At 38.1% G+C, this 25,702-nt stretch overlaps 1 protein-coding gene across 2 annotated transcripts in view; it reads left to right on the forward strand.

The window, feature by feature from the left end:
• The window catches only part of ARHGAP10 (Rho GTPase activating protein 10), a 345,140-nt gene that overhangs the window by 310,464 nt on the left and 8,974 nt on the right, over positions 1-25,702 (forward strand). For both annotated transcript variants that reach the window (XM_051966160.1, XM_051966161.1), the window contains exon 21: positions 23,766-23,918. In XM_051966160.1, the coding sequence (XP_051822120.1) occupies positions 23,766-23,918 (153 nt within the window). The remainder of the gene's footprint in view (positions 1-23,765; positions 23,919-25,702) is intronic.

A 25,702-nucleotide genomic window follows, 5' to 3' on the forward strand; every position in this document is an offset into this window, starting at 1 on the left:
CTGAGCCCTTTTCCTTTACCTGCTTTCCAGGATTTTAGCTGATTTGAACCTCCCACAGATTCAGTTATCAGCACTATATTGATGGTTCCAAAAAGTTTAAATCCAGCTCTAGTCTCTCTCCTGAGTGAGATCACTAGCCCCATCATCACCAGCTCTCTCCTGGGACTTTTGGAAGTGGAATTCCCACAGGCATCTCACATAGAACTGATCCAAAATGGACCCATAGCCCTTCCCCTAAACCTAGTTTTTTGTCTTCTAACTTTACTATTTTGATCAGATACCATCATCCTTCTAGTTACTGAGCTTCATTACATCCAAGTCATCTTAAGCTCTTCATTCTTGCTTGCTCCCTACCATACACTTTGGTTGCCAAGTCATTTTGATTGTGCATCCTTACATCCCATCTTTCCCCTCTGTCTTTCTGTTCATGCATTAGTCACTGCTTATTAAAACTATTGCAGCATCCTCCTAAATGGTATCTCTGCCTTGAGTCTCTCCATACCTGATCCATCTTCTATACAGCTACCAAATACTCCTCCTAAAACACAGACCTGTTTGAGTCTGTACCTCACTTCTCTGTACCTCAGTTTCCTCATTTGTTAAATGAAAAATAATAATTGTGCCTACCTCCCGGCATGGTTGTGAGGATCAAATGAGATAGTAAATATAAAGTGCTAATTATTAGGACAGTATCTGGCACATAGTAACACTAAATAAATGTCATTTTAAAAATTAATAATATGTATACTATTTGCAAGATTTCTGGTGTCAGTGGATAGAAGGCTAACCTTCAAGTTAGGAAACTTGGGCTCGTGGCCTGCTCCAAAAGCATATTAGCTGTGTGGCAATGGGCAAATCATTTAATTTTTTAATGCCCCAGATACTTTTCTAAAAATATAAATTACAGATGAGTGGGTAAACTTCACTGGCAGAAATTTCTATCGCAGGTGTTCCCTAAATCAGTGAAATCATAGGTCCAGATGTCACTCCAATCTTTCCGTATAGATGGCACCATAGTACACAGAGCTCTGGAGCCAGGAATTCTCATTTTCCGAAATTCAAATCTGGCCTCAAATACTTAATAGTTCTGTAACCTGGAACTTTATTCGTCTCAGTTTCTTCATCTATAAAATGAGCCGAAGAAGGAAGTGACAAACCACTCTGTTATCTTTTCCAAGAAAACCCCAAATAGGGTCATGAAAAGTTGGACATGTCTGAAAAAGATTGGATAACAGCAACGTGTGTATATATACACACACACACGTATACTCCTATGTATTATGTATACACACACATTATAGATATATGTATGTATATATAATACATAGGAGTATACTTGAGTTTATATATATTATCTATCTATCTATCTATCTATCTATACTCATATGTAAACATAGTGATAATTAAGTGGCAACTTTGTTTATATAACTATTCTATTTTATAAATATTTAAAATAAAATATAAATAAATATTATATATATTTGTAAGAATAATGGATAATCTATTAATAGTGGGTAAAGCTTCAGGTACTTTAAAATATTTCATTTTTATTTTTAGTTCTAAATATACACATATACTGCCATATTAACAGACACTGCATCTAGGTGATGCAGTAGATAGAATTCCAGATCTGAATTCAAATCCATCCTTAGATACTTTCTAGCTATGTGACCCTGGACAGATAACTTAAATCTCTCTCTCTCTCTCACAGCCTCATTGTCCCCCATCTATAAAATGGGAATAATAATAATAATAGTCTCTAAATCATAGAGTTTTGTGAGGCTCAAATGAAATACTATGTCACTATGTTACTATAGTGAAAATACTATATTTTAAGCCTTAGGATACTTTACACATGAAAACTGTTATTATTAGCCTCTTTCTTATACTGTACACTAAATGTAGTGCTATCTGTTAAAAAGGGAGCTGAGTACAAGTAGCATTTTAATTCTGGGTTAGAGTTTAGCCTAAATTGGGTTTGGGAAGCTAATATTGCTAGGATTTTTATTGTTTACTTGTGTTTTTTTTCCCCTTCCCATGCTGTTGGTGAGTGGAGAACACTTTCCTTGGTGACTTTTCTTCTCTAGTATTTCCAACAGAAAGTGACAACAGCTGTATTATCACCAGAGCTCAGTCCACAAAATGTTCACACCTGAAACAGAGAGCATGCAATACTTATTGGTCATAAATCAAACTCTAAGTGAATTCCCTGGCTTCCTCTTCACATCTTGAAATGTCGTGGAAAACTCTGTAATCTTGAGAGCTTAGAAGGAGTTGGGAGAGGCAAAGGAAAGTGGAAGGGAAGGGAATTGACTCAGACAAGAGAGAGCGTGCTTTGGACCCTTTGATTGCTTTTTGTGATTTGTACATAATTCATCTGAGTTCCTCATGTGTGTATAGACTATTTCTTTGTCTTCTGAAGAATTTGAGGTACTTATGTGGCATCTAGGGCAGCTAGATGGCACAGTGGATAGAATGCCGGGCTGGGAGTCAAGGAAACTCATCTTTCTGGGTTCAAATCTGACCTCAGACACTTCCTTGCAGTGTGATCCTGGGCAGGCCTTATCAACCCATTTGCCTCAGTTTCCTCATCTGTAAAATTAATTAGAGAAGCAAATGGCAAACCCTTCCAGTATCTTTGCCAAGAAAACCTCAGAGAGGTAGACAATGAACTGAACATGTAGGAATCTCAGCTTATCATGGCTCTGGGAAGGGTCTTTCCCTTTGAAAATGTGTTGTCATTTTCCAGAATGATTTAAGATTTTTCTTCTTGGTAATTATTCTCTTGAAGCAGCATCCTCAAGGAATGTAGATGCCTTTCCCTTCTGGTTAGCCATTTACAGTGCTAACCCAGGGATTCCTAAATCCCTGGACCTCCTCCCCAGGTGTGGAGCCCACACCCTTCTGATGAATTTCCTTTGTCCTTCCTACATTTTTGGGGCTCTACAAAAGATTCTTTTTTGTCCTTTTTTGAAATTCAAAAATGGCTTTTTCATGGATGTGGTCAGTTGCCCCAGATTATTGTTATTTTACTATTTGGTGTTGGAAGGGAGGAAGGACTTCCAAAGAGAAAAGCCAGTTAATATTACCATACAAAACTCTGCCATGTTTAATAGAGACAGCAATAAAGTCTCAATTTGATCCCTTAACATGGAAGATACAATCCATGTGCTGTGCTAAATTTGAATATATTCATTTTCTCAAGGTTCTTATAATTTCTCAGTGAGGATCCTTAGTTCTTAATGCTCTGATTCTTGCCATTTACCAACCTCTTGAGTCTCTGGAAAGCCCCGTATTATATATTTCACATTCTAAGTAATCTATACCTATTCCCTGCTCTTACTCAACACTTACTTCTTTCTTAACTCCCTGTAATTTGGCATGCATCCTCACCATGCTATAAAATCTCCACCCTTGAAGGTCAACTTGACCTCTTTCTTGCTAATTCCCATGGAGTTTTCTCAGTTCTTATTCTTTTTTCTTCCTCCCCTGTAACATTGGACACAATCCCACCTTAAAATTTTTTCTTTGGCCATTCTGAAACTAAATGATCCAGATTTTCCTTCTACCTTTCAAATGATCCTTTTGAATCTCCTTTGTTAGTTCCTTTTCTTTGTTTTATATCTAGTTCTCACCTTCCCTCTCTACTCCCATGCTGTTCAATTGTTTCTCCCCTGTCATCCCTGTGCAGCTAACTCCCAGATTATATCTTTAGTCCTGATTTTTCAACTGATCTGCATGACTATTTGGGCGGCTCATAGTCATGTCAATATAAGACTCATATTCTCCCTAAAGCCCTTCTGACATTTTGTTTCTACCCATAGCACCACCCTTCTCCCACTTATCCATATTTGCGTTTTTGATGCCAATTTTGTTATCTCCCACCTTATTCTTCTCATTTTTCTTATTATCTCTTAGACTCACACTGCTCTTTAAAATTCATCTGCCACCATTCCAGTTCAGGACTTTCTCAATTTCTTTCCATCCCCATTCCCCCCTACTATGTTATGTTCATCCTGTGTTCCAATGACTGCTTCTACTGTATTCCTCTCATATGTTACTTTTCTGTTTAGAGACTTTTATTAGTTCCCTTAACCTTGAATTTGAAGCTCTCCATGATTGAGAACCATCTTGTTTCTCCTGATCTCATTTCTTGGCTAGAATGTCATATCTTTGATTATCAGAAGGAATATCTTTGTTCCTTTTGTCTTTTTTCACCCATACCTTTGCCCTCTTGGATTGTAACCTCCTTGAAGGTAGGAATTATCTTTTTGCTTTCTTTTTGTCCCCAGTATTTATTATAGTACGTGATATATAATTGGTGCTTAATAAATATTCATTGACCAGCATCACTTCCAGTCATGACCTCTTAATTGTCTTTCACTCCTATAAATCTCATTCATCCTTCAAGACCCAATACAGATCCCACATCTTCTGTGAAGCCTTCAGTGAACATTCTAGTCCACAGATGGCTCTCCTTTCTCTGAATTTTTCTTTGTGACCTTAGGAAAATTACAGCCTCTCTGAGGTTATTTCCTTTGCTGTAAAATTGGTAAGTCACAGGTTATTACAGTTATCTGATTCTAGGGTGGATAGTCACCATCTAGCTGACCTGATTGATGTTCTCAAGGGAGACTTACAGACTGCTTCCTGTTGTGAATTTTCATCCATATTTGTCTTCTCTTTAAGTAGATTGTTAGCGTCTTGTAACAAAACACCTTGTAGCTCTTCAAAAAGTGTTTTGACTTCTTTCTTCTTTCCCACAGTACTTAGCACTGTGCTGTGTATATTGTAGTTGCTCAATCAGTATTTATTATGTTCCAGAAATCACCTTCCATATTGCCACTATGTTTTTATAAAATTTATTTCAGAACCCTAATAGTAATAACTAGGATTTCTGAATACTGTTTCTCTAAGACAGTGTCCTGCACATTCAGTGACTTTCTGGTCTTTTGTATTTGCCATTTAAATTTGGTTGAACTTGTACTTGAGTTTCCCCAAAAGTTTGCAAAGCAAATCCTTAATTTTAATAATAATAATAATAATAATAATAATAACAACAACAATAAGACAACTAGCACTTTGAGGTTAACAATGCACTTAATAGATATCTCATTTTAGTGCCACAGTAGCCTTGGAAGGTAGACTCTGTTGTTATTTTCATTTTATATAATAGGAAACTGAGGCATAGAAATTGTGACCTGCCCAGGGTCGTACAACTAGTAAGTATTTGAAGCTGGGTTAGAACTTGGGTCTTTTTGACTCCAGAAGGTGATATAACCCTTAACATACCAGGTTACATTTGCTCTCCCAGTAATTACTTTATAAAATAGCTTGTTCAGATTGTATTTTGATAAGATAATTCAGTGTAATAAAAAGACTTCTGGATTTAGGACCCTGATCCCATCTTTGCCACTCATGAACCATGTGACTTTGGACAAGTGTTTTCCTCTCCCTTATGACACTAATATTAATATTTTATAATGATAATTTACAATTCCAGTTTATCACTCTTAAGTTTTTATAAAAAAATTTTGATATTCCATATTATATTTATTTTGTTGATAAGGAAACTGAGGCTTAAATTGTACATTTCCTGGATGTACTCATCTTGGAACCAGTATTTGAACCTAGCCAGATTTTTCTGACTTATAGACCAGTGTTCTTTCCATCACAGTACCCTATTCATGCTTTCTCATTATTTTCTGAATCCTGTATTGCTTAGTATAGTGTTTTGTACTGTATTCTTGAACATACTAGGTAATAAGGAAATGGATGATGAGATTCATTTTAATTCACCTTGGTGTAGTATCAGTAGCATTCTCCCCAGGGGTTTAAGGATGCAGACCCCCTGCATTGCTTCATTTACTGTTTTAATAGGTGCTCATCCATTTTTACTTATGTGCCCAATCCCCACAAACCTCATTTTTCCTAAAGGTCTGTGTTTTATAGGGATTTTGCAGCTAGAAAGCAGATTCCCTCAGGATAAGTTTCAGAGAGTTTGAAGTGGACAGGGTGGTTTTTTAACAGGGTAGAAAACCATAGTTTATGACTTGGAGGCATTATTATTATTATTATTAATCAATCATTGGAGTCCAGCATTTAATGCAGTACCTGGCATATAGTAGGTGCTTAATAAGTGCTTGCTGATTAATCACTCAGTGATGTTTCCTGTATCCTTAAGAAGATCATGGTTGACTTTATTGTGAGGAAGAACTGCAGGTTTTGTCTCCTTGGAGACTATTCCATCATAGGTCAAGACATTTCAAATGTCCCCATGTCATTTAAAAAATATCAATAGAGAAGTTTTCTCCAGAGAAAGTATCCATAATTATAATTAATGGAACTGACCTTTAAGAGAGAACCCTTTGCAGCTCTTTTTTAAAGAGCTGCCAGTCAGCGTCTACACCTGCTCTACCTGACTTCTGGTGTAAAAGGAACCCCCCCTCTCCTGTCTCTGCTTTGCAAGTACTGTCCCAAAGCAAGCTTGTCCACATGTTGCAGTTGTGATTCGTCTTTCCTGTCCCCAGGGCTTGGGAGAAGGTATTGATCCAATACAGAAAGAGAAATGGGGCATTCTACTGCAGTGAGTTCAAATCTTGCTTAGATACTTAATCAGTTTTGCGATACCGGCCAAGTCACTTGATCCCTGCCAGCCCCACTTCCCTCACCCATCAATGAGAATAATGATAGCATCTGATGTACGGGGGTTTTGTGAGAGTCCAATGAGAATGGTTTGGAAACATTCAAGCGCTTTGCAAATATTAAAATGCTAGATATAAATCCTACCTATTATTATTACTATTGTTGTTGTTGTTGTTATAAGATTTTTTTTTTTTTTTAGATTAGTGTATTTTGAGTAGATTTAGGCAGGAATCAGTCATGTCGGAAATAGTACCAAATTATTTGTGAATAATGTTTGCTTCTGTTTCTCTAAGACAAAGTCAATGACTTTCTGGTCCCTTGTATTTGCCATGTGAATTCGATTGGGCTTTGTTCTTGGGTTTCCACAAAATTTCTTCCCCAGCGCTTCTCCTGGGGTAGGGTGGGGAGCCTGTATTCTCTTGGGCTATGTCCCTGGAGGACAAACTGATAGCTCATATCAATTTAGAAAGGGCATAGTCACCTACTCTGTGTTTGCTGCCTGAGAACTAGAATCTGTAGAGGTTGGTCATCAAAAGATTGACCACCACCATGGGAGCTTTTGAGCCACAAGGACACACCATATAGGGCAAAATACAAATTCCCACATAGTGTCTATTTGCTTTCCCAATAATAGGAGCGGAGTGATGGAAAATGGGACAGAGGAGGCAAATCACAATTTTGTAGATTATCTATGAGCATTAACTTAACTATTGAAACTCTTTTAAAATGTAATTATTGTATAATGAACAGTTTGATGATTGTACTGAAGGCATAAAACTATACCTAGGTAGGCATTTTTATTATAAATGTACCTAGAAAAAATATGTAACTTGCCACTAAAAAATCCACAACTCATAGGTAATCCTTGGAGAATAAGAGAAATTGGTGGATTTGGTTTATTCAGTGATACCAAAAAAATTCATTTCTTGAGATATTCAGTTGCCTTATTTCACACAGCCCATATTGGGTCTTAGCATATAGACTACCATGAAGAAGTTGAAACATATACCCTCCCTAAAGATGAGGAAATAGAGAAGTTCTGTGAGGCACTGGAGAAAATGGCTAAGCCATTTCCATAGAGCCTTTCCATCTTCAGGGCAAAAGTAAGTACAAGAAAGGAGAGTAAAAATTATATTGGAAGTAGAAGTTTGAGATCAAGAAATAGAATAGGTCAAAGGCTTGCTTATCTTGAAAAAGAATCAGACCTGTGTGTTGCAATTAATTTCCAGAACTGGGTGTGAACTATGAATCACCTAAAAAAGAATAAAATTGAATATTGACAGGAAATGACTTGTTATTGACATTAGGAACCATTTCACAACTAGACATAATCTTGTTGCTGTACACAATGATTTCCTGGTTCTGCTCATTTCACTCAGTATCAGTTCATCTAAGTCTCTCCTGGTCTCTCTAAAATCATCCTGCTGTAGTTTCTTACAGAACAATAGTATTCTATAACATTCATATGCCATAACTTGTTCAGCCATTCTCCAGTTGATGGGCATCTACTCAGTTTCCAGTTTCTCATCACTACAAACAGGGCTGCCACAAACATTCGTGCACATACAGGTCCCTTTCCCTCCTTTAAGAGCCCCTTGAGATATAAGCCCAGTAGAGAGACTATAAGGTCAAAGGGGATGAATAGTTTGATAGCCCTTTGGACATAGTTCCAAATTGCTCTCCAGAATGGTTGGATTTGAAACTCAAAATCTTCCATAGCTCTTTTCAACAATAAGATGATTCAGGTCAATTTCAAAAGATTTTTGATGGAGAGAGTCATCTGCATTCAGAGAGAGAACTATGGTAACTATGTGGATCTCAACTTTTTTTGTTGTTGTTTGCTTGCTTTTTGTTTTCTTTCTCATTTTTTCCTTTTTGATCTGATTTTTCTTGTGTGGTATAGTAATTGTAGAAATATGTAGAGAAGAATTCACATGGTTCACATATATTGGATTACTTGTTTAGAGGAAGGGGTGGGAGGGAAGGGAGAGAGAAAAAATTGGAACACAAGGTTTTACAATGGTGAATGTTGAAAATTATCTATGCATGTGTTTTGAAAAAAAAACTTTAATTAAAAAAAGATTTTGAGTTCCAATTTTTCTTCCTTCCATTACCTCTCCTCCCCAAGATAGCAAACAATCTGATATACATTATATTTATAGGATCATTTTAAAATATATTTCCAAATTAGTCATGTTGTGAAAGAAGAATCAAAACAAAAAGAAAAAATCACAAGAAAGAAAAAAATTAAAAAAAATTTACACTTCAATCTGCTTTTAGTCTCCATAGTTCTTTCTCTGAATGCAAATGGCATTTTCTATCCCAAGTCTATTGGAATTGTCTTGGATCATCGTATTACTGAAGAAAATTAAGTGTATCATAGTTGGATATCTAAGTTATTAAGAGATTTAAGTGCTAGGGAAGTTTATATTTGATCCCAGAAGTAATAAGATACCCCTGGAGTTTTAATATGGGAGCAAGATGAGGTTGTTTTGGCAGCTCTGCATGGGATATATTAGAGAGAATACAGGTGTATGGCAGGAGACCACTGAGTGATCTAAGTGAAAGGGCTTACTTTAGGTCAGTGTCCATGTCTGGAGAGGAAAAGTAAATGAAAATTATTGGGGTGATAGAAATAATACTTGATGATTAAACAGATATATGTAGGATGAGTAAGAGAGGAGTTAAAAATAATGTTGAGGTTGTATGAACCTAGGTGATTGATTAGCAGTGGCTATGTCAATTATCCTTATAATTAAGGTTATATATAAGGTTATATTATATTAATATATATTATATGCACATATATAATATATATAAAGTTAAGAAGAAAGGTTATTTAGGGGGTGGGGGAGAAGCCAGTAATGAGTTCTTTTTTATATGTTTTTCATTTGAGATGCCCATGGGTCATCTGGTTTGAAATGTTGAAGTTCGGGATGAAAGACTAGAGAAAGACTAGGACTGGATGTGTAAATTGGGAAGGCATTAGTCCAGGCACTACATACAGGTAATTATGGCAGCTCCAACTTGTTGACTGAAAACAAAAGAAGGATACAAGTAAAGGAACTGAATGTGGGAGGTGATAAATTTGTATTTTTCTCAATTCAGAAAATACTTTTAGTATTTCATTTATATATATATGTATATATATATATTTATATGTTAATATAATATCCACATTTTAGGAAAGGTGTTGATAAGTTAAGAGAATATCAGTAGGAAAGTGAATAAAATTGTGAAGAGTTTAAGATCATTCTCTAAGAGGACCAGCTGACAGAACTGGGGATAACATGAAGAGTAAGTGACATGTCAAGGTCACCCAACTAAAAGAGTCTGAAGAAGGATTTAAATACAGATCTTCCTCGCTCCAAATCTTAATTACCTATCCAGTGGTCCATGTGGCTCTCCACATTTTGAAGATAAATCATGAAGTTGTTCTTATTTCCAGAAAACAGAGCCAGGAACAATGAGTAGAAGTTGCAAGGGGGGTGGTGGATTGAGCCTTTATATTTAAGAAGGAAAACTTCCTAGAATGAGAGCTCTCTTAAACTTAATTGGGTTTCTTCAAGATGTAATAAGACTGATTGACCTTGTCAAAGTATTGTTCTTCAGGTGTGGGCTATATCACGTTGCCTCAGAGATCCCTTACTACTATGAAATTCTGTATTTTGCCAAAGAAGCTTAACCAAGCAACCTATCCACAGTAAGAGCTTCAACACTTCTTTAACCAGTTAATACTCCTAGTCTCTTTGAGAAACAGACATGGAATAACTAAAAAGTATACAGTTTTAGATCATAAGCTAATTTATAAGACATTTTGCTGGATTATCATCAGTTGAGCAGGGAATGAACTGAGAGAGAGCCTTGCTTGAGATTTTATTTAAAACAAATTATCTCCAAGTATTTGCAGGGGAACCTGGAAGAAAGATGATAAAAAAGCATGAAATAGGACAGACCTGTTTCTGTGGCAGTTTACTACATTTGGGCCATACCAAGAATGGGAGTGGCCCTTAAGTAGATTTCATGAGTAGCCAGCTGCTTACCAGAGAAATCTGTCCTGGAGGCAACTCAATTTTAAAGCTTTTCTCCTTGATCTGTTTTGCACATTGATTGTTTTTCCTATAAGATATTTTAAATTTTCTTTTTTATCATTTTAGTTTTGCCTTGTTTCTTGATGTCTAATGGAGTTAGTGGTTGGTTCCACTTTACCAATTTTAATTTTTAATGAATTTTGGGATTTCATATCTTTTATTCTGCTTAGCCAATTTTGCTTTTTAAGGAGTTAGTTTTCTTCATTGAAGTTTTGTACCATGTTTACCATTTGGTTAATTCTGTTTTTTTTTTTTTTTACGGAATTTCAGTATTTTTGGTACCTCTTTTTACAAAGCCATTAATTTTCTTTTCATAATACTCTTGTAGTGTATTTGTGTACTATTTCATAATATTCTTGTGCTGTCATTTCTTTTTCTAAGCTCTTACTTGACTTTTATAATTTTTTGTTCTCATTAAATTTTAGCTCTTCTAGCAATTCTCTTTGGGCTTGTGTCCAATCTACAGTTTTTCCTTGAAAGTTTTTTCTTTTAGATGTTTTCAATCATTTTCTTGGAGTTTGTGTCTTGAGCTTCCCTGTTGGCATAATAGCCTTTTTTGGTCATGCTGAACTTCTGGCTAACTCTCATCTCATTGCTGCAGACCTCTCTTCCTGGCTTCCTAAGTTGTCCTAGGATGAAAGAATATCTGACCCTTACCTTTTGTTGATTGTTACTTTAAAATTTGATTTGTTATGTTATTTGAATGTTACTTAGAGGACAATATTAGGAGAGTTGGGTCACTCTTTTCCTTCTTTGTGGGAAGATCTGTTATATTAATTAGGGTATTGTAATTCCCCTGAGCAGATCTTAATGAGGGGTTGAGTGAGAATAAAGTAGAAGGAATGGAAAGTAGAGATGTTGCTGTAATGGAATCAACACAACTTGTAAAAGATAAGGGATTTGGAAATCAGAATGGGCCAAGCATCTAGTTTTGGTCTGATTCGGGCATGGCAGAAGGTGCTAGTATTGGGATATCTATTTATCTCCCTCCATAGAAGAAAAAAACCCCAGAAATATCTTTTCATTAATATAGATCCCACAAACAGGGAATTTTGAGGGCACATTGTTTGCTGGTGCAAGAAATACTGGATTGCAATCAAGAGGACTGAGTTTAAATCCTAACTCTCTTATCTACAAGCTTTTTGACACTGGGTCACTTAAGAGTTTTTAAAATCCTTTTTCCCAGTGACTTTGCTTGCAGAGGTAATAGATGGCAGGTTCTGCCAGGCTGGGAATACTCTTCAGCCTTTCTTGAACAGGTGATGATGCATTGCTTGCAGCCCATAGCCAAAAGGAGCTCGGTACCATTTGGCCCTTCTGCAAGGATGACGGTTGAGTGATGGGAAAGGTGGCAGAATGTATAAAGAATCCCTGTTTTTAGACAGTTTGCAAACAGTAAATGATGCTCTGAAAGTGAAATCTTTTTGTAACAACCATGAGTTGATATACTCTCTGTGGTTCCAACTTACTCCAGTAACGTGGATGATATACAGGGTAACTTGCAAAGAAATTGCAAGGGGGAGCTCTCTCTTGTCCTCTAAGAAAAGGGAAGTTTCTCATTATGGGTCTACTAGCAGTGGAAACACGGCTGGGTTTGAGGAGGACGAAAGTTTGACCCTTGGATTGGGCACTTTGCAGACTTTGGCCAAGACACTTTCCTTCTATTATTCTTAATTTCCTTCTGTAGCGTAATGGGGCTTGACCACATTTCTAAGGTCCTTTCCAGCTCATCTTCTCATTTACAGAAGGGAGATTATAATATTTGAGCTGCCTCTGTGCAGGTTTCTTTGTTAACTATAAAGTACTATGGAAGCGAGAGTTATAATGATTAGGAACTGTGTAGACTGCTATTGTCCTGTGAGAGACTGGATTCTCAGCAGTTTCTCCAGTTCTAGCAAAGCTTCGGAAAACTACCATGGACACCCACGAGCTGATCTCTTAGAACTGTTTTTTCTTTTCTTCCCCACCTTTTGTTTGTGTTGTTGAAGCCTTCCCTCGGGTCGGTTCCCTTAGCTTGTCTTGTCTACCTTCCTTAAAACTTCCCCTCTCCTGCCATTTGCACCTTTGTGAATTATATAGAGTCTAATTCTGGTTTTCCTTTGCTATGCTGCCTTTTTTTGAAATTATTGAGAGTATTTTTTGGGATTTTTGAAGGAAAAGAAGAGGGTATCAGTGTTTCTGCCCCCTAGATATGGCATGTTAAAACTGTGTGTGTGGGTAGAATACTCACAAATTAGGTATTACAATAATTTAAAGACCTTGATTGGAATTACATGCATACATTATTAATTGACTTCAGCTATAACCTTTTTTGTCATTTCTTTGGTTTTATTTTATATTTACTTTTCACTGAATCTTTTCTCCTTTTCCATGTAACAAAGAAAAAATGAAGGGAAAATCTGACAAGTTTGCCATCCTAGAATGTAAGCACCACTTCTTTCTGGTAGTGCCTCACTTCTGTACTAAGAAGGAAATGTACTTCATCATTTATGCACTGGAACCAAATTTCATCACGAAAGGAAATCTGATTTTGGCTGCTTTTGAATGTTGTTGTCCTTTATTATTGTCACCATTATGCAGATTTTTCTTGGTTCTACTCCATTCATTTTCCATCATCTCACCCATGTTTTTCCATGACCTTCCCCCCCCCCCCCATATTTGTCTTCATTAGGTATCATCTTACTTTGATGTCATTATTATCACTGAACCAATAATGTGCACGTAGTAGTTAATCCCCTTTTTAAACACTTAAGTACAGTGGAATGATCAGCCATCTAGCCAATGGGAAGTTGGGACTGATATTTTCTTTAACTCCCAAGATCTTAGAGAGAACCCGAAAGATTGACCCAAAGCACAAACTGTAGATGATAAGTTCAGTATCTGAGTGAGAAACAGCAGGTGGCAAATCTATCACTTGGGTGAGACTGTAATCAGGCCCCAAACTATAAAGCATTTTTTCACACAACAAAATACATTTAGGCAGTCTTCTTGGAAGATTAATTTTCTTGCCTCTTTCTGGCTGTGAAGTGCATAGTTTGAAGTTTGTAGGCATATTTTTACTTGTTTGGTCAATTTTTTTTGGTGTACGAATTACAATTTGCTGTCAACATCCCTGTCAATCCAGACACTGTTGGATAAAAACAACAGACCTCTAGAGCCCCAATCCTTTTGAAACAAAACTCCAATCTCTCTTCTATTTGGCCTGTAAGCTAAAGTTTAGCTCTCTTATCTACATTGGCTTTGTCATCTGGAATCACAGACAAAGATTCCCTTAATGGATGATTGGTAGGAGAAAAAATTATAGTACCCAAGGAAATGACCCAGCCAGGAATTAATGCTGAGTGCAAAAAAATGTTTGATGACCAGGTATTGATCAAGAAAATTGCATAAATTCAAAATTCAGGCTCATAACCTATAGGGCTGAAAGGGCTCTCAGAAGCTAGCTTGGGTCATAAGTCTATCTATATACATATACATATACACATACACATATATGTGTATATGTGTGTGTGTGTGTGTGTGTGTGTGTGTGTGTGTATACAGCATCTCTTCCAATCGCCTATCTTGCTGTTTTAAATACCCCCCAAGCCAAAAAAAAAAAATCATCTCTGTCCTTTAAAGTTGTATATGTAGAAAAGCCCTTCCTGCATTTTTGTCTCCTTATTTCAAACCTAAGACATATATGCTCTTAATTGGAGAGAATTGTTGCAGAGTTATATTGGCTTTTTACATTTTGCTGTTTCTATAGTGGGAGACCATGAACATTTAATTGATAAACACAGCTACAATCTAAGCTTAAGTTGGCACGTTGTCAGGGAGAAAGGAGGCCATTATCAGAATAATGGTTGAGCTATAAGAGAGTACCATGTTCCCGACCTAGAGAAAGCCTAAAAGAATGACTTTAATTTTCTGGTGATGATGTAAAATCCCATTATTATTGAAAGAACTGCTAGACTTGGAATGAGTGGGAGTGGTAGTGTCTGGTTTCAAATCCAACTTTGTTCTCAGTTTGACCTTAGAAAAGTCCCTAGATCTCCTTCTGAACCTCTGTTCCTCCATCTGAAAACTCAGATGATTAGGTTATATAGCACAAGTACAGCTCTAGCAGTACTTTTCCTGGAAGGCTCCCTCTCTGGATGGGCAGCTCAGGAGATTGTCACAGCATAACTTTATAGCGTTCATAGTCGATCAATCAACAGATAGCTATTGAGCCCCCATTGTCTTCCTCAGATGATTTTTCTGTTGCCTGGGAAGTGTGGGGGCCTAGTTTAAAAAACCCTTTAAAATCTTCATTCGTGTCTGGCAGTTTGTAAATTGAGTTTTACAGCCTATTTTTGGCTTCCCAGTCACCTTTCCCTGCTACTCACATCTGTTGAATTATTACCCTCAGATTTTTTTCCCCTATTGACATGCCTTCGAATTGATCTTTTGGTAAAAAAAGGAAGTACAAGTTACATTGGTACTATCCAAGTACCAGGTCTGACTCACTCCTAACCTTGGGATTGGTACCATATTTAGTACTACTTTCCAAATATTCTTAAGAATGGGAATCAGACAGATAAAAGTCAGGACCTCGTGGAGCAAGATGCAGATTGTGAAAATTCTCCAAAAGTGGAGAGAGGAACGTGGGATCATAGATATAGAAGTGGAAGGGACCTTAGAGACCATGAAGTATAATGCTGCCATTTATAGATGAGGAAACTAAAATACAGAGAGGGAATAGCTTCCCAGGTATTGCCCAGATAGTGATGTACTATTTGAATCCAGGTTTTCCCTACTCCAGGTCTATTCAGAAGTGTCTGATATACAGCAGAGACCACAATTACTCCTTTCACTCAAGCCCTCGCCTTTCTCCTTTAGTCTTTTCACTTCCCATGGAACTGATCAAATTTCCTCCCTATTTATTTCTAAAATGCCTTTTCCTCTTCTAAGTGCATCATGGCCCCCATTTCTTGGAAGAGATTTATTTATTTTATTTACTCTGAGTGAGTAAATATGCACATTCATTCTCTCTCTCTGTCTCTCTCTTCTCTGTCTATTTGTCTCTGTCTTCTTGTTCCTTCCCTTCTTCCATCTTTTCTCTGGAGACAAAAAATTCCCTTTTGGCCCAATGACTTTAGAAACAGCCCGATGAATGTACAATAAAATCTTTTTGGAGTTTATCTCTGAATATCGGTACCCGATCCTTGGATTATTTTCCTTGCAATAGTCTTCTTGTTTTTCTTTTCTGCCCCAGATGGTCAGTGCCAGATGATGCCATTTCTTTGCAGGGGAAGATTATGTCAGGTCTCTTTCCCCTCCCTTGGATGGATTACCTTCATTTCAGCCTTTAGGAGGGAAGATTCCTTCAATCTGCTCTTAAATTTGAAAGATGGCAGCCAACAAAGGGATATGTTCGCAACCCCCTTAATTTATTTCCTTCTTGGTAACTGTGGTTTTAGTCTTTCTAAAAAAGCTCCTCCTTTTTCAGTCAATTGTACCATGGGTTTTAAGAAGCTTGTGGTACTTAGGTTGTTATTTTTAATTGATCTTCAATTCAAGTTTAAATAAAATCAATGAGTTTCGCCAGTGCCAACTCTGGTTATTTAAGTGTTCTTTATAGCTGGGTACCAGGAACGCAGTGTGGATATTGATTAAAAATTGGGCTGCCTCCCTCCCCCTCCAGTCTTCTCATACCCTTTTTCCCTTCCACATATTCTTTGATCTGGCAGCGCTGGTTTTAATGTCCTATCTTAGTCCTGGTCACCTCCCTCTCCCCAACCCAGGGCCAGAATTCTCTCCCTCCTCATCTCCGTCTCCAGGCTTCCTTGGCTTTCCTTGTGTCCCAGATAAAACCCCACCTTCTATGAGAAGGAACATTTCCTGATCCCCTGTAATGCTGGTCCCTACCTCTATGGATTGTCTCCAGGTTATCTATCTCGTGTGACAAAGCAGTCGCCATGTTGTTTCTCGTACTAGAATGTGAGCTCCTTGAGGATGGACTCTTTCTTTTGCCTTTCTCAAGTGCCTGGAACAAGACAGGCACTTAAATACTAATTGACTGGCTGAAGTACCTACTGTGTGCAGAACATGAGATACTTAGGGGAGGTGGTGTGGAGGAGTTGGGAATTCCTGACCATTACGTTTTAATGTATTACTTAGTAGGAGGATGTGAGAACTATTTCTTGAGATTACATATATATATATATATATATGTGTGTGTGTGTGTGTGTGTGTGTGTGTGTGTGTGTATAGTTATATAACATATTACGTAATATAATAATACATTATATACATGCATATTATATGCATATTATATATAATATATGTTATGACACACAATATTATATGACACATGCACTAGATACTTCCAAAACAAAGTACTAGATAAGGTCAGTGAGGGGAATTGCTCATTAGGGGCTCAGGGAAGGTTTGTGGAGGATGTCACATTTGGAACAGACTTTTTAAAGGAGAGAGAGGAATTCAAAAACTGCGTTTCAGTTCTGCCTTCCCTCCTCATTTCAGTTTTTGAATTCCTGTCCCAGGAACTGAGAATTCTTGATTACAGAAGGATTAGATCATATATTTACACTTTATACTCCTTGTAATAATGGCATTAAAGTAGGCCGATTCCACATTTAGGAAGAATGAGGAAAAAGTAGAGTGGAGAAAGATGTCATTGGGGATGACAGAGCCAACTTGCTAGGTGGACTTGAATGTGAACGTTGAAGGTCCCTCAGGCTAACACGAGGGATGGGAGCTGGGACTCCAAGGTTCACTGAAAAGATTAGGAGGATACCTCTGAGAACGATGGGTAACAGCAAGAGGGACGGCGGGAGTGTGGTCCAAGGGAAGTGGAAAGCTAGTGGAGGGAGTGTGGTGGGTCTGGGGAACAGTTATTTGATCTCTGCTTGTTCCTGGGCTTGGGCACCTGGGAGAAGGCAAAGGATGTCGTGAACTCGGGAGAGCCGTGTTGATGTTAAAAATGAGGCAGTGGAGGGAATTTTGGTTGAAAAGATAGAGGACGTGGGGAGATTAAGGTAGAGGAATGGGATGATTCTTTGCTGAAAAAATTGGATAAGGACTTTCTCAAAGGTGAGACAATTTGTTTGCATTTGAGTAAGTGAACCTGATAGATGGAAATGAAGTGGGTGGAGAGGGGAATTTTTCCTGGTCCTGAAGAAGTTTGCTATTTCCTTTTCCAACTTATTTTTATATATAAGGAAACTGAGATAAATAGGCTTAAGGGATTTTTTCCAGGGCCATCCAGCTAGGTCACAGCCAATGCCAGATTTAAATTCAGGTTTTGCTGCCCTGGCACTCTATCCACTGTGCCACCTGCTGCTGCTTCATTTATGTAGCATAGGAGAATTATGACTTATTCTCTCTAGCTATAATACAAGGATTTAGACACTTGGTTTGGGGACCTCCATGATGATGATGGTGATGATGATAAGTGCCATTTATCACCTAGTACTAGTATTTGCTTTAAGATTTGCTGACATAATACATTTGAGCTTCACAACATTCTTGTGAGGTAGGTACTGTTATTACTCCATTTCACAGATGAGGAGACTGAGGCACACAGAGGTTATGTGATTTACTAGTAAGTTAGTCTGAGGCGAGATGTGAACTCGGTTCACTCCGACTTCAGGCCTGGTGCTCCATCCCTCATGAAGAGGACCAGGTGCTCAGCGGCTGTTTACCTGAGGAAGGAGGCCCTGGAGGCTTTGGAGGCGCAAGGGCCTTTGTTTCCAGCCTCTGGAAGAATGACCTTAGAATGGATGTTGGGTCTCACCTTCAGGGAGGAGGAGAGGTAGGTCCTCTAAGGGTCCTTGTGGCCACTCAGATGGAGGAGAGCACAGTCATCAAACGCCAGCATTTTAGGTCTGGACAGCTTCCTTTGACCTTCTCACCCACCCCATGCTGAAAAAGAATTGTTCATGGCAGTGAACCCGATGGATGGGCTTCTGGCCACAGCTACGGACCCCCAGGAGGGAGCCCGCCTTCCACCAGGGCAGCCCATGGTTGGGTGGCGCTCATTCCCATCTAACCCCAGTTAGTGGCAATAATGAATCCCAGGGCCAGATCCCAATTATAGAAAACCTGGTCAATGGAAAAATGCAATATGGAGTCAAAACAAGTGACCGTTTCATAGGATTCATTCTTCCCACTAATTGGGACCTGGCTGTGTTAATGGAGTAGGAGCAAGATGGCAGTGGAGTGAGAGCTGGGCCTGGAGTCAGGAAAACCTGAATTCAGAATTTATTGGATATGTCCTAGCTGTGTGACCCTGGGGGGGAAAAAAAAAACAAACTTAACCCAGTTTGCCTCAGTTTCCTTATATGTACAATGAGCTGGAGAAGGAAATGGCAAATCACTTCAGTATCTTTGCTAAGAAAACCCTAAATGGAGTCATGACCAAGAACCAAGCTATATTAGTTAGATTTTTCCTTATATCAAGCTTAAATTTGTGTATTCCTTTCCTCCCTCTACTCCCTCCCTATCTTCCTTCCTTCCTTCCTTCCTTCATTCCTTCGCCTCCTGCTTTTGCCCTCATAATCCAAAAATAATAAGTATAATCTGTCTTCTATGTAACAAATCTTCAAATACATTAAGATAACTGTCATGTCTTCCCTTAGGCTGCTTTTTTCCAAGCTAAACTTCCTCACTTTCTTCACCTGAGCCTTATATCATGTAAACTCAGGCACTACCCATCTGTTTTCCCACTTTTTTACTTTGTCTTTATATTGTATATTTTTTCTCTGTGTACATGTGTTTCTCATAATAAAATATAAAGTTCTCAACATTTTGCTTTTAATCTTTGTGTCTCCAGTGCCTAGGTGCTTAATAAATCTTTGATGAATAAATTGGACTCACACAAATGACCCTGTGAGCATAGCTACAAGCATTGGTTCTTCCCATTATACAGAGAAAAAAACTGAGGTTACAACGATGCAACTTACCCAAGATCACTTAGTGGGAGGGACAAAGTGACAAAGGTTTAATTTCACCTCAGAGCTCTTTCTGTTCTATAAAAGTTGCTTCTCAAAGATGTGAAGATTAATCAGAAAATAAAGGTAAAACTCCCTAGATCTTTACTTTGAAAGGCCCTTATAAATATAGTCTCTGCTGTTTTATTTTCATGCCTTATCTGTCCTCCCTCCAGGCAGATGGATGGCTGTTATTTAATTCCTGGACTCTTTATGACTTGGAAAAACAGATAGGAGGTGTGTTAGAACAACTCCTCCTCTTCTCAGAGGAGTGCCTTGGATAATTGCTGGGAGGCATCAGGGCTAGTGTTTGACCTGAAATTTCAGCTCCCATCAGCCCTTCCTATTTCCACTAATTTAATTTTCTTTTCCTTTTCGTAAGAAAACACTGAAGAGCTCTGACCATCCCAGGAGTTAGTGATACAGCTCGCTGTTAAATTGATGGGATTCTTTGAGTGAAATCCCTTGTATTGGCCATGAGTAGGGGGTTGGACAGGGAAATAAGGTATTCAGAGAATAAGACAATAGATGAAAGAATCATCTTGGATCATTATCTTGATCAGAGAGGCTTAATTTTTTTTTTTTTTTTGGGTGAAGAACTCAACATTGTATTTAACAAAACCTATAGGGAAAAATGTTAAATGTTTGAACATGATTAGGGTTAGAGCAACATTTTTGACCACGTACCACAATAACATCAAAGATAATTAATGACCCCCAAATTAAAGATTATAATTTTTTAAAAAAATGGTTAGAAAGGAAATTCTTAACCAAGCCAGAAATTAAAGGCCATCAAAATATATCAAAGGAAATGATTGATTGTAGGAAATTGTTTTTCAAAAAAATATCTGAAAAAAAATTCAGATATATAAACTATACAGGGAGTAACAAAAATATATAAGTATTGAAGATAAAAATAGTTGATTAACAAAGAACTGTGGAAAATGAAGACTTTTTTCTTTTTCTTACCTTCCTTCTTTTCTTTCTTCCCTTTTTCCTCCTTCCCTTCTCTCCTCCCTTCTCTCTTTCTCTTCCCTCCCTCCTTCCCTCTTTTCCTTCCTTCCTTTCTTTTTTCTTTCTTTCTTTCTTTTTTAAAATCTCTTTTGGGATACATACCTAGTAGAGATATTGTTATTTCAAAGAGTATATATGGTTTTATAGTCCTTGGAGTAAAATTCCAATTTAATCTGCAGAAAGGTTGAATCAGTTCACCATTTTACCAACAATGAATGCATTAATGTCTCATTTTTCCCATATTCTCCACCATTTTTTTTTTTTTTCTTTTATGTCTTCTTAATTGAGTAGTACCTCAGAATTGTTTTAATTTGCATTTTTCCAATCAATAGTGAGAGTATTTTTTTAAAATATGGATATAAACAGCTTTATTACTTCATCTAAAAACTGTACATTTCTTTTGATCATTTATCAATTAGGAAATTCCTCTTATTTTTTTTTATTTTGTTTTAAAAATTTTGTTTTTGTTTTAAAAATTTGACTCAATTGTCTATATATTTGAGAAATGAGACATTTGTTAGAGAAACTTGCTTCGAAATTCTTTTCTTTTCTTTTTTTTTTTAAATAACTTTTTATTGACAGAACCCATGCCAGGGTAATTTTTTACAGCATTATCCCTTGCACTCACTTCTGTTCTGATTTTTCCCCTCCCTCCCTCCATCTATCTCCTCCCCCAGATAGCAAGCAGTCCTTTCTTTACATGTTAAATAGGTTATGGTATATCTTAGATACAATATATGTGTGCAGAATCAAACAGTTCTCTTGTGGCACAGGGAGAATTGGATTCAGAAGGTAGAAATAACCCGGGAAGAAAAACAAAAATGCAAGCAGTTTATATTCATTTCCCACTTAATGTGTTTTTTATAGCACAGTAATATTCCATCACAATCGTGTACCACAGCTAGTCCAGCCATTCCCTAATTGATGGACATCCTCTTGATTTCCGGTTCTTTGTCACCACAAAAAAGCTGCTATTACTTTTTTCTACAGTTAGCTCCTTCTCTCTTTTCTTTGATGTTTTTGGATAGAGGGTCAAAGAGTATGTACAGATGTTTCACTTTTTGGGCGTAGATCCAGATTCTTCTCCAAAATGTTTGGACTACCAACATCCTGATTTTTACTGATGAGGAAACCAAGGAATAAAGAGTTTCATCACTTCTTGATTGATTGCCTTTATTATGGAGGCATAGATCCAAATTCTCCAGAATGTTTGGATTATCAAAATCCTGGTTTTACACATGAGGAAACCAAGGAACATAGAGTTTCATCACTGCTTGATTAATTGACTTGAAAGCCTGAATGAGGAGTGTAGAGTAGTTTAGTAGACCTTCAAAGGCATAGTTCTTAAGGACAAGAATTGGCGTGGTAAAAATTATATTTAAGGGAGAACTATTGAATCAGACTGAATGTAGTAGGCTTTGAGAAACAAGGTACAGTGAGTGACCTAGGATTCCAGGGTGTGATAATAATGGAAAGGTAGAGAAAGTGACAAATATGGGGAGAAAGTATAATGGGATTTGGCAATAAATCGGAATTAGGAATGGAGGGAAAAGGGAATCAAAGATGACTATAGAGTTCTAAGCATGAAAAAAATGAAATTTTTTTTCAACAATTAAAATGGGAAAATGGGTATGGGCAGCTGAGTTTGATGGGAAACTATTTGATTGTGTTCCTGTTGAGATTGATTTGAGATTAGGGGAAAAGGGCAACCAAGCTGAGCGCTTTTCATGCCAGTAGGATAAATAATAATTCTGAAGAGAATGCCTGGTTGAAGAGTTTTAAAAAATGATTTCTATTTGGTAATTAATTATTGAGTAATTGGTGTACACTGATTGGTTTTTTGAGAGTGGTCAAAAGGATGTCTTTAAAAAATAGAACATTTGAGGGCAGCTAAGTGGTGCAGTGGACAGAGCACCAGCTCTGAAGTCAAAAGGGCCTGAGTTCAAATCTGGTCTCAGACACTTAACACCTCCTAGCTGTATGACCCTGGGCAAGTCACTTAACCCCAATTAATTCAGGAGGGGAAAAAAAGAACATTTTGTAGAGTGTAGAATGTTTAATTCACCTGATAGTTTCTGGCCTTGATTTGCTTCTCCTCTGAGTAATTTTCTCATGGGCCTTTTCTAAGTAAGTGAACTTTGTACTTTTCTAGTGGTGATCTAAATGTTCAGTCCCCATACCCCTTTTTTCTGGGTGCAGATGGCTCTCTCCATCACAAGATCATTGTGAATCATCTTTTTGTTGAAAAGAGCCATGTCAATCAGAATTGATCATCGTATAGCCTTGTTGTTGCCATATATAATGATTTCCTGTTTCTTACTCATTTCACTCAGCATCAGTTCCTGTAAGTCTCTCCAGGCCTTTCTGAAATCATCCTGCTGATCGTTTCTTATAGAACAATAATATTCCATCACATTCATATAATTAGGTGCTATTCTTAGTCTGTTTAGATCATCAAAAGTGGGAGACAGAATGATAAAATAGAGGGGAAAGATTTTGAAAGTTAAAAGTGCTAAACATTTGGCTTTAGGGAACTGTAGATCAGAGGGCTTGGCTTGGATAGGTCATCTTCTAAGATTCTTCTCAATTATTGATCTGCACACTTGAGGAAGTCAAATGAGGTTTTTAAAAATAAATTGTATTGATAGCTTTTGTGTTTATCTCACCCAATTTTCCCTTTACATTCCCTCCCCACCCCTTCCCAGAGAGCTGTGCCTTAGACCTATGAGATTCTATTTCTTTAACCCACTCTTGGGGATGCTGCCATTTTTGGTTTGTTCAAGAAAGTTCATATTTATCCAGTCTCCACTGAGATTCACTGGGATAAGGGATAGCTGGTTCTTTAGTGTGAGTATCTCAAAAGAGAAATATATGAGGGTAGAAAACACAGAATAAGAAGGATAAATGGGTCTGGGAAGAGCAACATAGTTCTGCCATAATTGCAGAATTGTCCTCCCTTTATAGACAGGGCCGACATTCTCGCCACGTAGGTTTGTTTGTATCATCACCTGTTAATCCTACCTTTTTATTCTTGTACCTTCAGCCCGAGTCAGGCCCGCCCTCCCATGGTCCAGTGGCTAAACCCCCAGTCTCCCACCAGCCTGAGCGCCCACCCGGCTGCAGCACCCTCGTCACCGGTCTCCTCCTCCTTCTGCTTCTCCTCTCCTGCCGTGGTGGCAGACAAGCCAACAGAAAGGTATGATGGTCAGTCCGGGTTTGGAGTGGGGACAAAGGGCAGAAATCAATGAATGTGCCTTAATTATGTCTGTTCCACCAAGTAGTTTCTTCCCAACAAACTCTGAAGGTGTGAAGCAGGATGGGGATTATTCTTCTTTTTTGGAGATCAGGGAACTGAAGTCCAATTAAGCTATTCTACCGGGGCTGTATTAGCTTTTGAATCCAAGGGCTCATGAGGCGCCGGCTTTAGGCTGATTGGACCTTGGGGCTGCTTCCTTTCTGAAAAGGAAACTCAAGGTGAGCTTTTGGATCCTTGGATCTCCCTCAGTTTTGTGCTTAGCACTTACTCAAAAACTCTTTTTTTCTTGAGTCAATCTTCCTCAAGTGGAAATAACCTCATAGTGCTCTCCTAACACTGTAGTTCCAGGCTTCCCTCAGATGATGAATTTACTGTTTTATGATCTCATGAATTTTCCCTACCTTTCATTCACTAAGAATAATTGCTGGACTAAGGCTGGTAGACTTGAAACCTATAGATGGGGAATGAGGGGAGGATGAAAGAAAAAAAAAAAACATTAAATAGTGCCTCCTGTTTGCCAGGCAAAGTGCTAAGCACTTTCACCAGTATTATCTAATTTGATTCTCAGAATCAGGTGATATTATTATTATTATTGTGGTTTTTTAATTTTTACTAATAGTTTTTTTTCCAAATATATGCAAGATAGTTTTCAACATTCACTCTTGTAAAACGTTGGGTTCCAATTTTTTTTCCTCTCTTCCCCCTACTCCCCTCCTCTAGACAGTAAACAATTCAGTATAGATTAAACATGTGCAATTCTTGTAAATATATTTCCACATTTATCATGTTGCACAAGAAAAATCAGATCAAAAAGAAAAAAAATGAGAAATGGAAAAAAAAAAACAAGTAAACAACAGCAAAAAAAGGTGAAAATACTATGTTATGATCCACACTTGGTCCAGATAGACCTTTTTCTGCAAGTCTATTGGAATTGGTCCAAATCCCTTCCTTGTTGAAAAAGGCCAAGTCCATCACAGCTGTTCATCACATAATCTTGTTGTTGCCATGTACAATGATCTCCTGGTCCTGCTCACTTCACTCAGCATCAGTTCATGTCAGTCTCCCCAGGCCTCTCTGAAATCATCCTGCTGGTCATTTCTTATAGAACAACAATATTCCATCTCATCCATATAATTAGGTGCTATTCTTAGCCCCCTTATTATTAACCTCAGGAAAGCTGGAGCAGACACCGGTTAAGGGACTTGCCCGAGGCTTTGAACTCCAGTCTTCCTGTCTCTGCTCCCAGTGCTCTGTCCCCTGTGTACCTCACTGCCATTGAGAGAGGTGAGGTCTTGCCTGGGGACCCACAACCACCACATGTCGGAAGGGGGACTCAAACCTAGACCCCCCCCCTTTTAAGTTGTTTTTAGTTTTCCAGCTTGAATACCTTAGAGAGAATTGAAATCAGCCCCTGACCTTTCCCAAGCTTTTCTGCCTCGATGGCCTGTTTACCCCTCACCTGGGAGAGCTCGAAGCCTGGCCTTTGCCAGGATGCCCTTTTCCCGGGAGCTCTCCCCATCTCGTCCAGCCTCTGAGCAGGAAAGTCTCCCTAAATCAGGCTGCCCAGGCCGTGGAGGAGGGCTTGGGATTAGACCTTCCTCTCTAACAGATCTGCATTAGGGATTCCCCCCTGAGTGCCCGGGATGTGCTGCTCTCACCCTCTCAGTGCCCCTCTAGTGAGCTGCCTTCTGTTTCCCTAATGACAAACTGAAATGCTCCAGAAG

This window comes from Antechinus flavipes, chromosome 6 (genome assembly GCF_016432865.1).
Source record: "Antechinus flavipes isolate AdamAnt ecotype Samford, QLD, Australia chromosome 6, AdamAnt_v2, whole genome shotgun sequence".
NCBI lineage: Eukaryota > Metazoa > Chordata > Mammalia > Dasyuromorphia > Dasyuridae > Antechinus > Antechinus flavipes.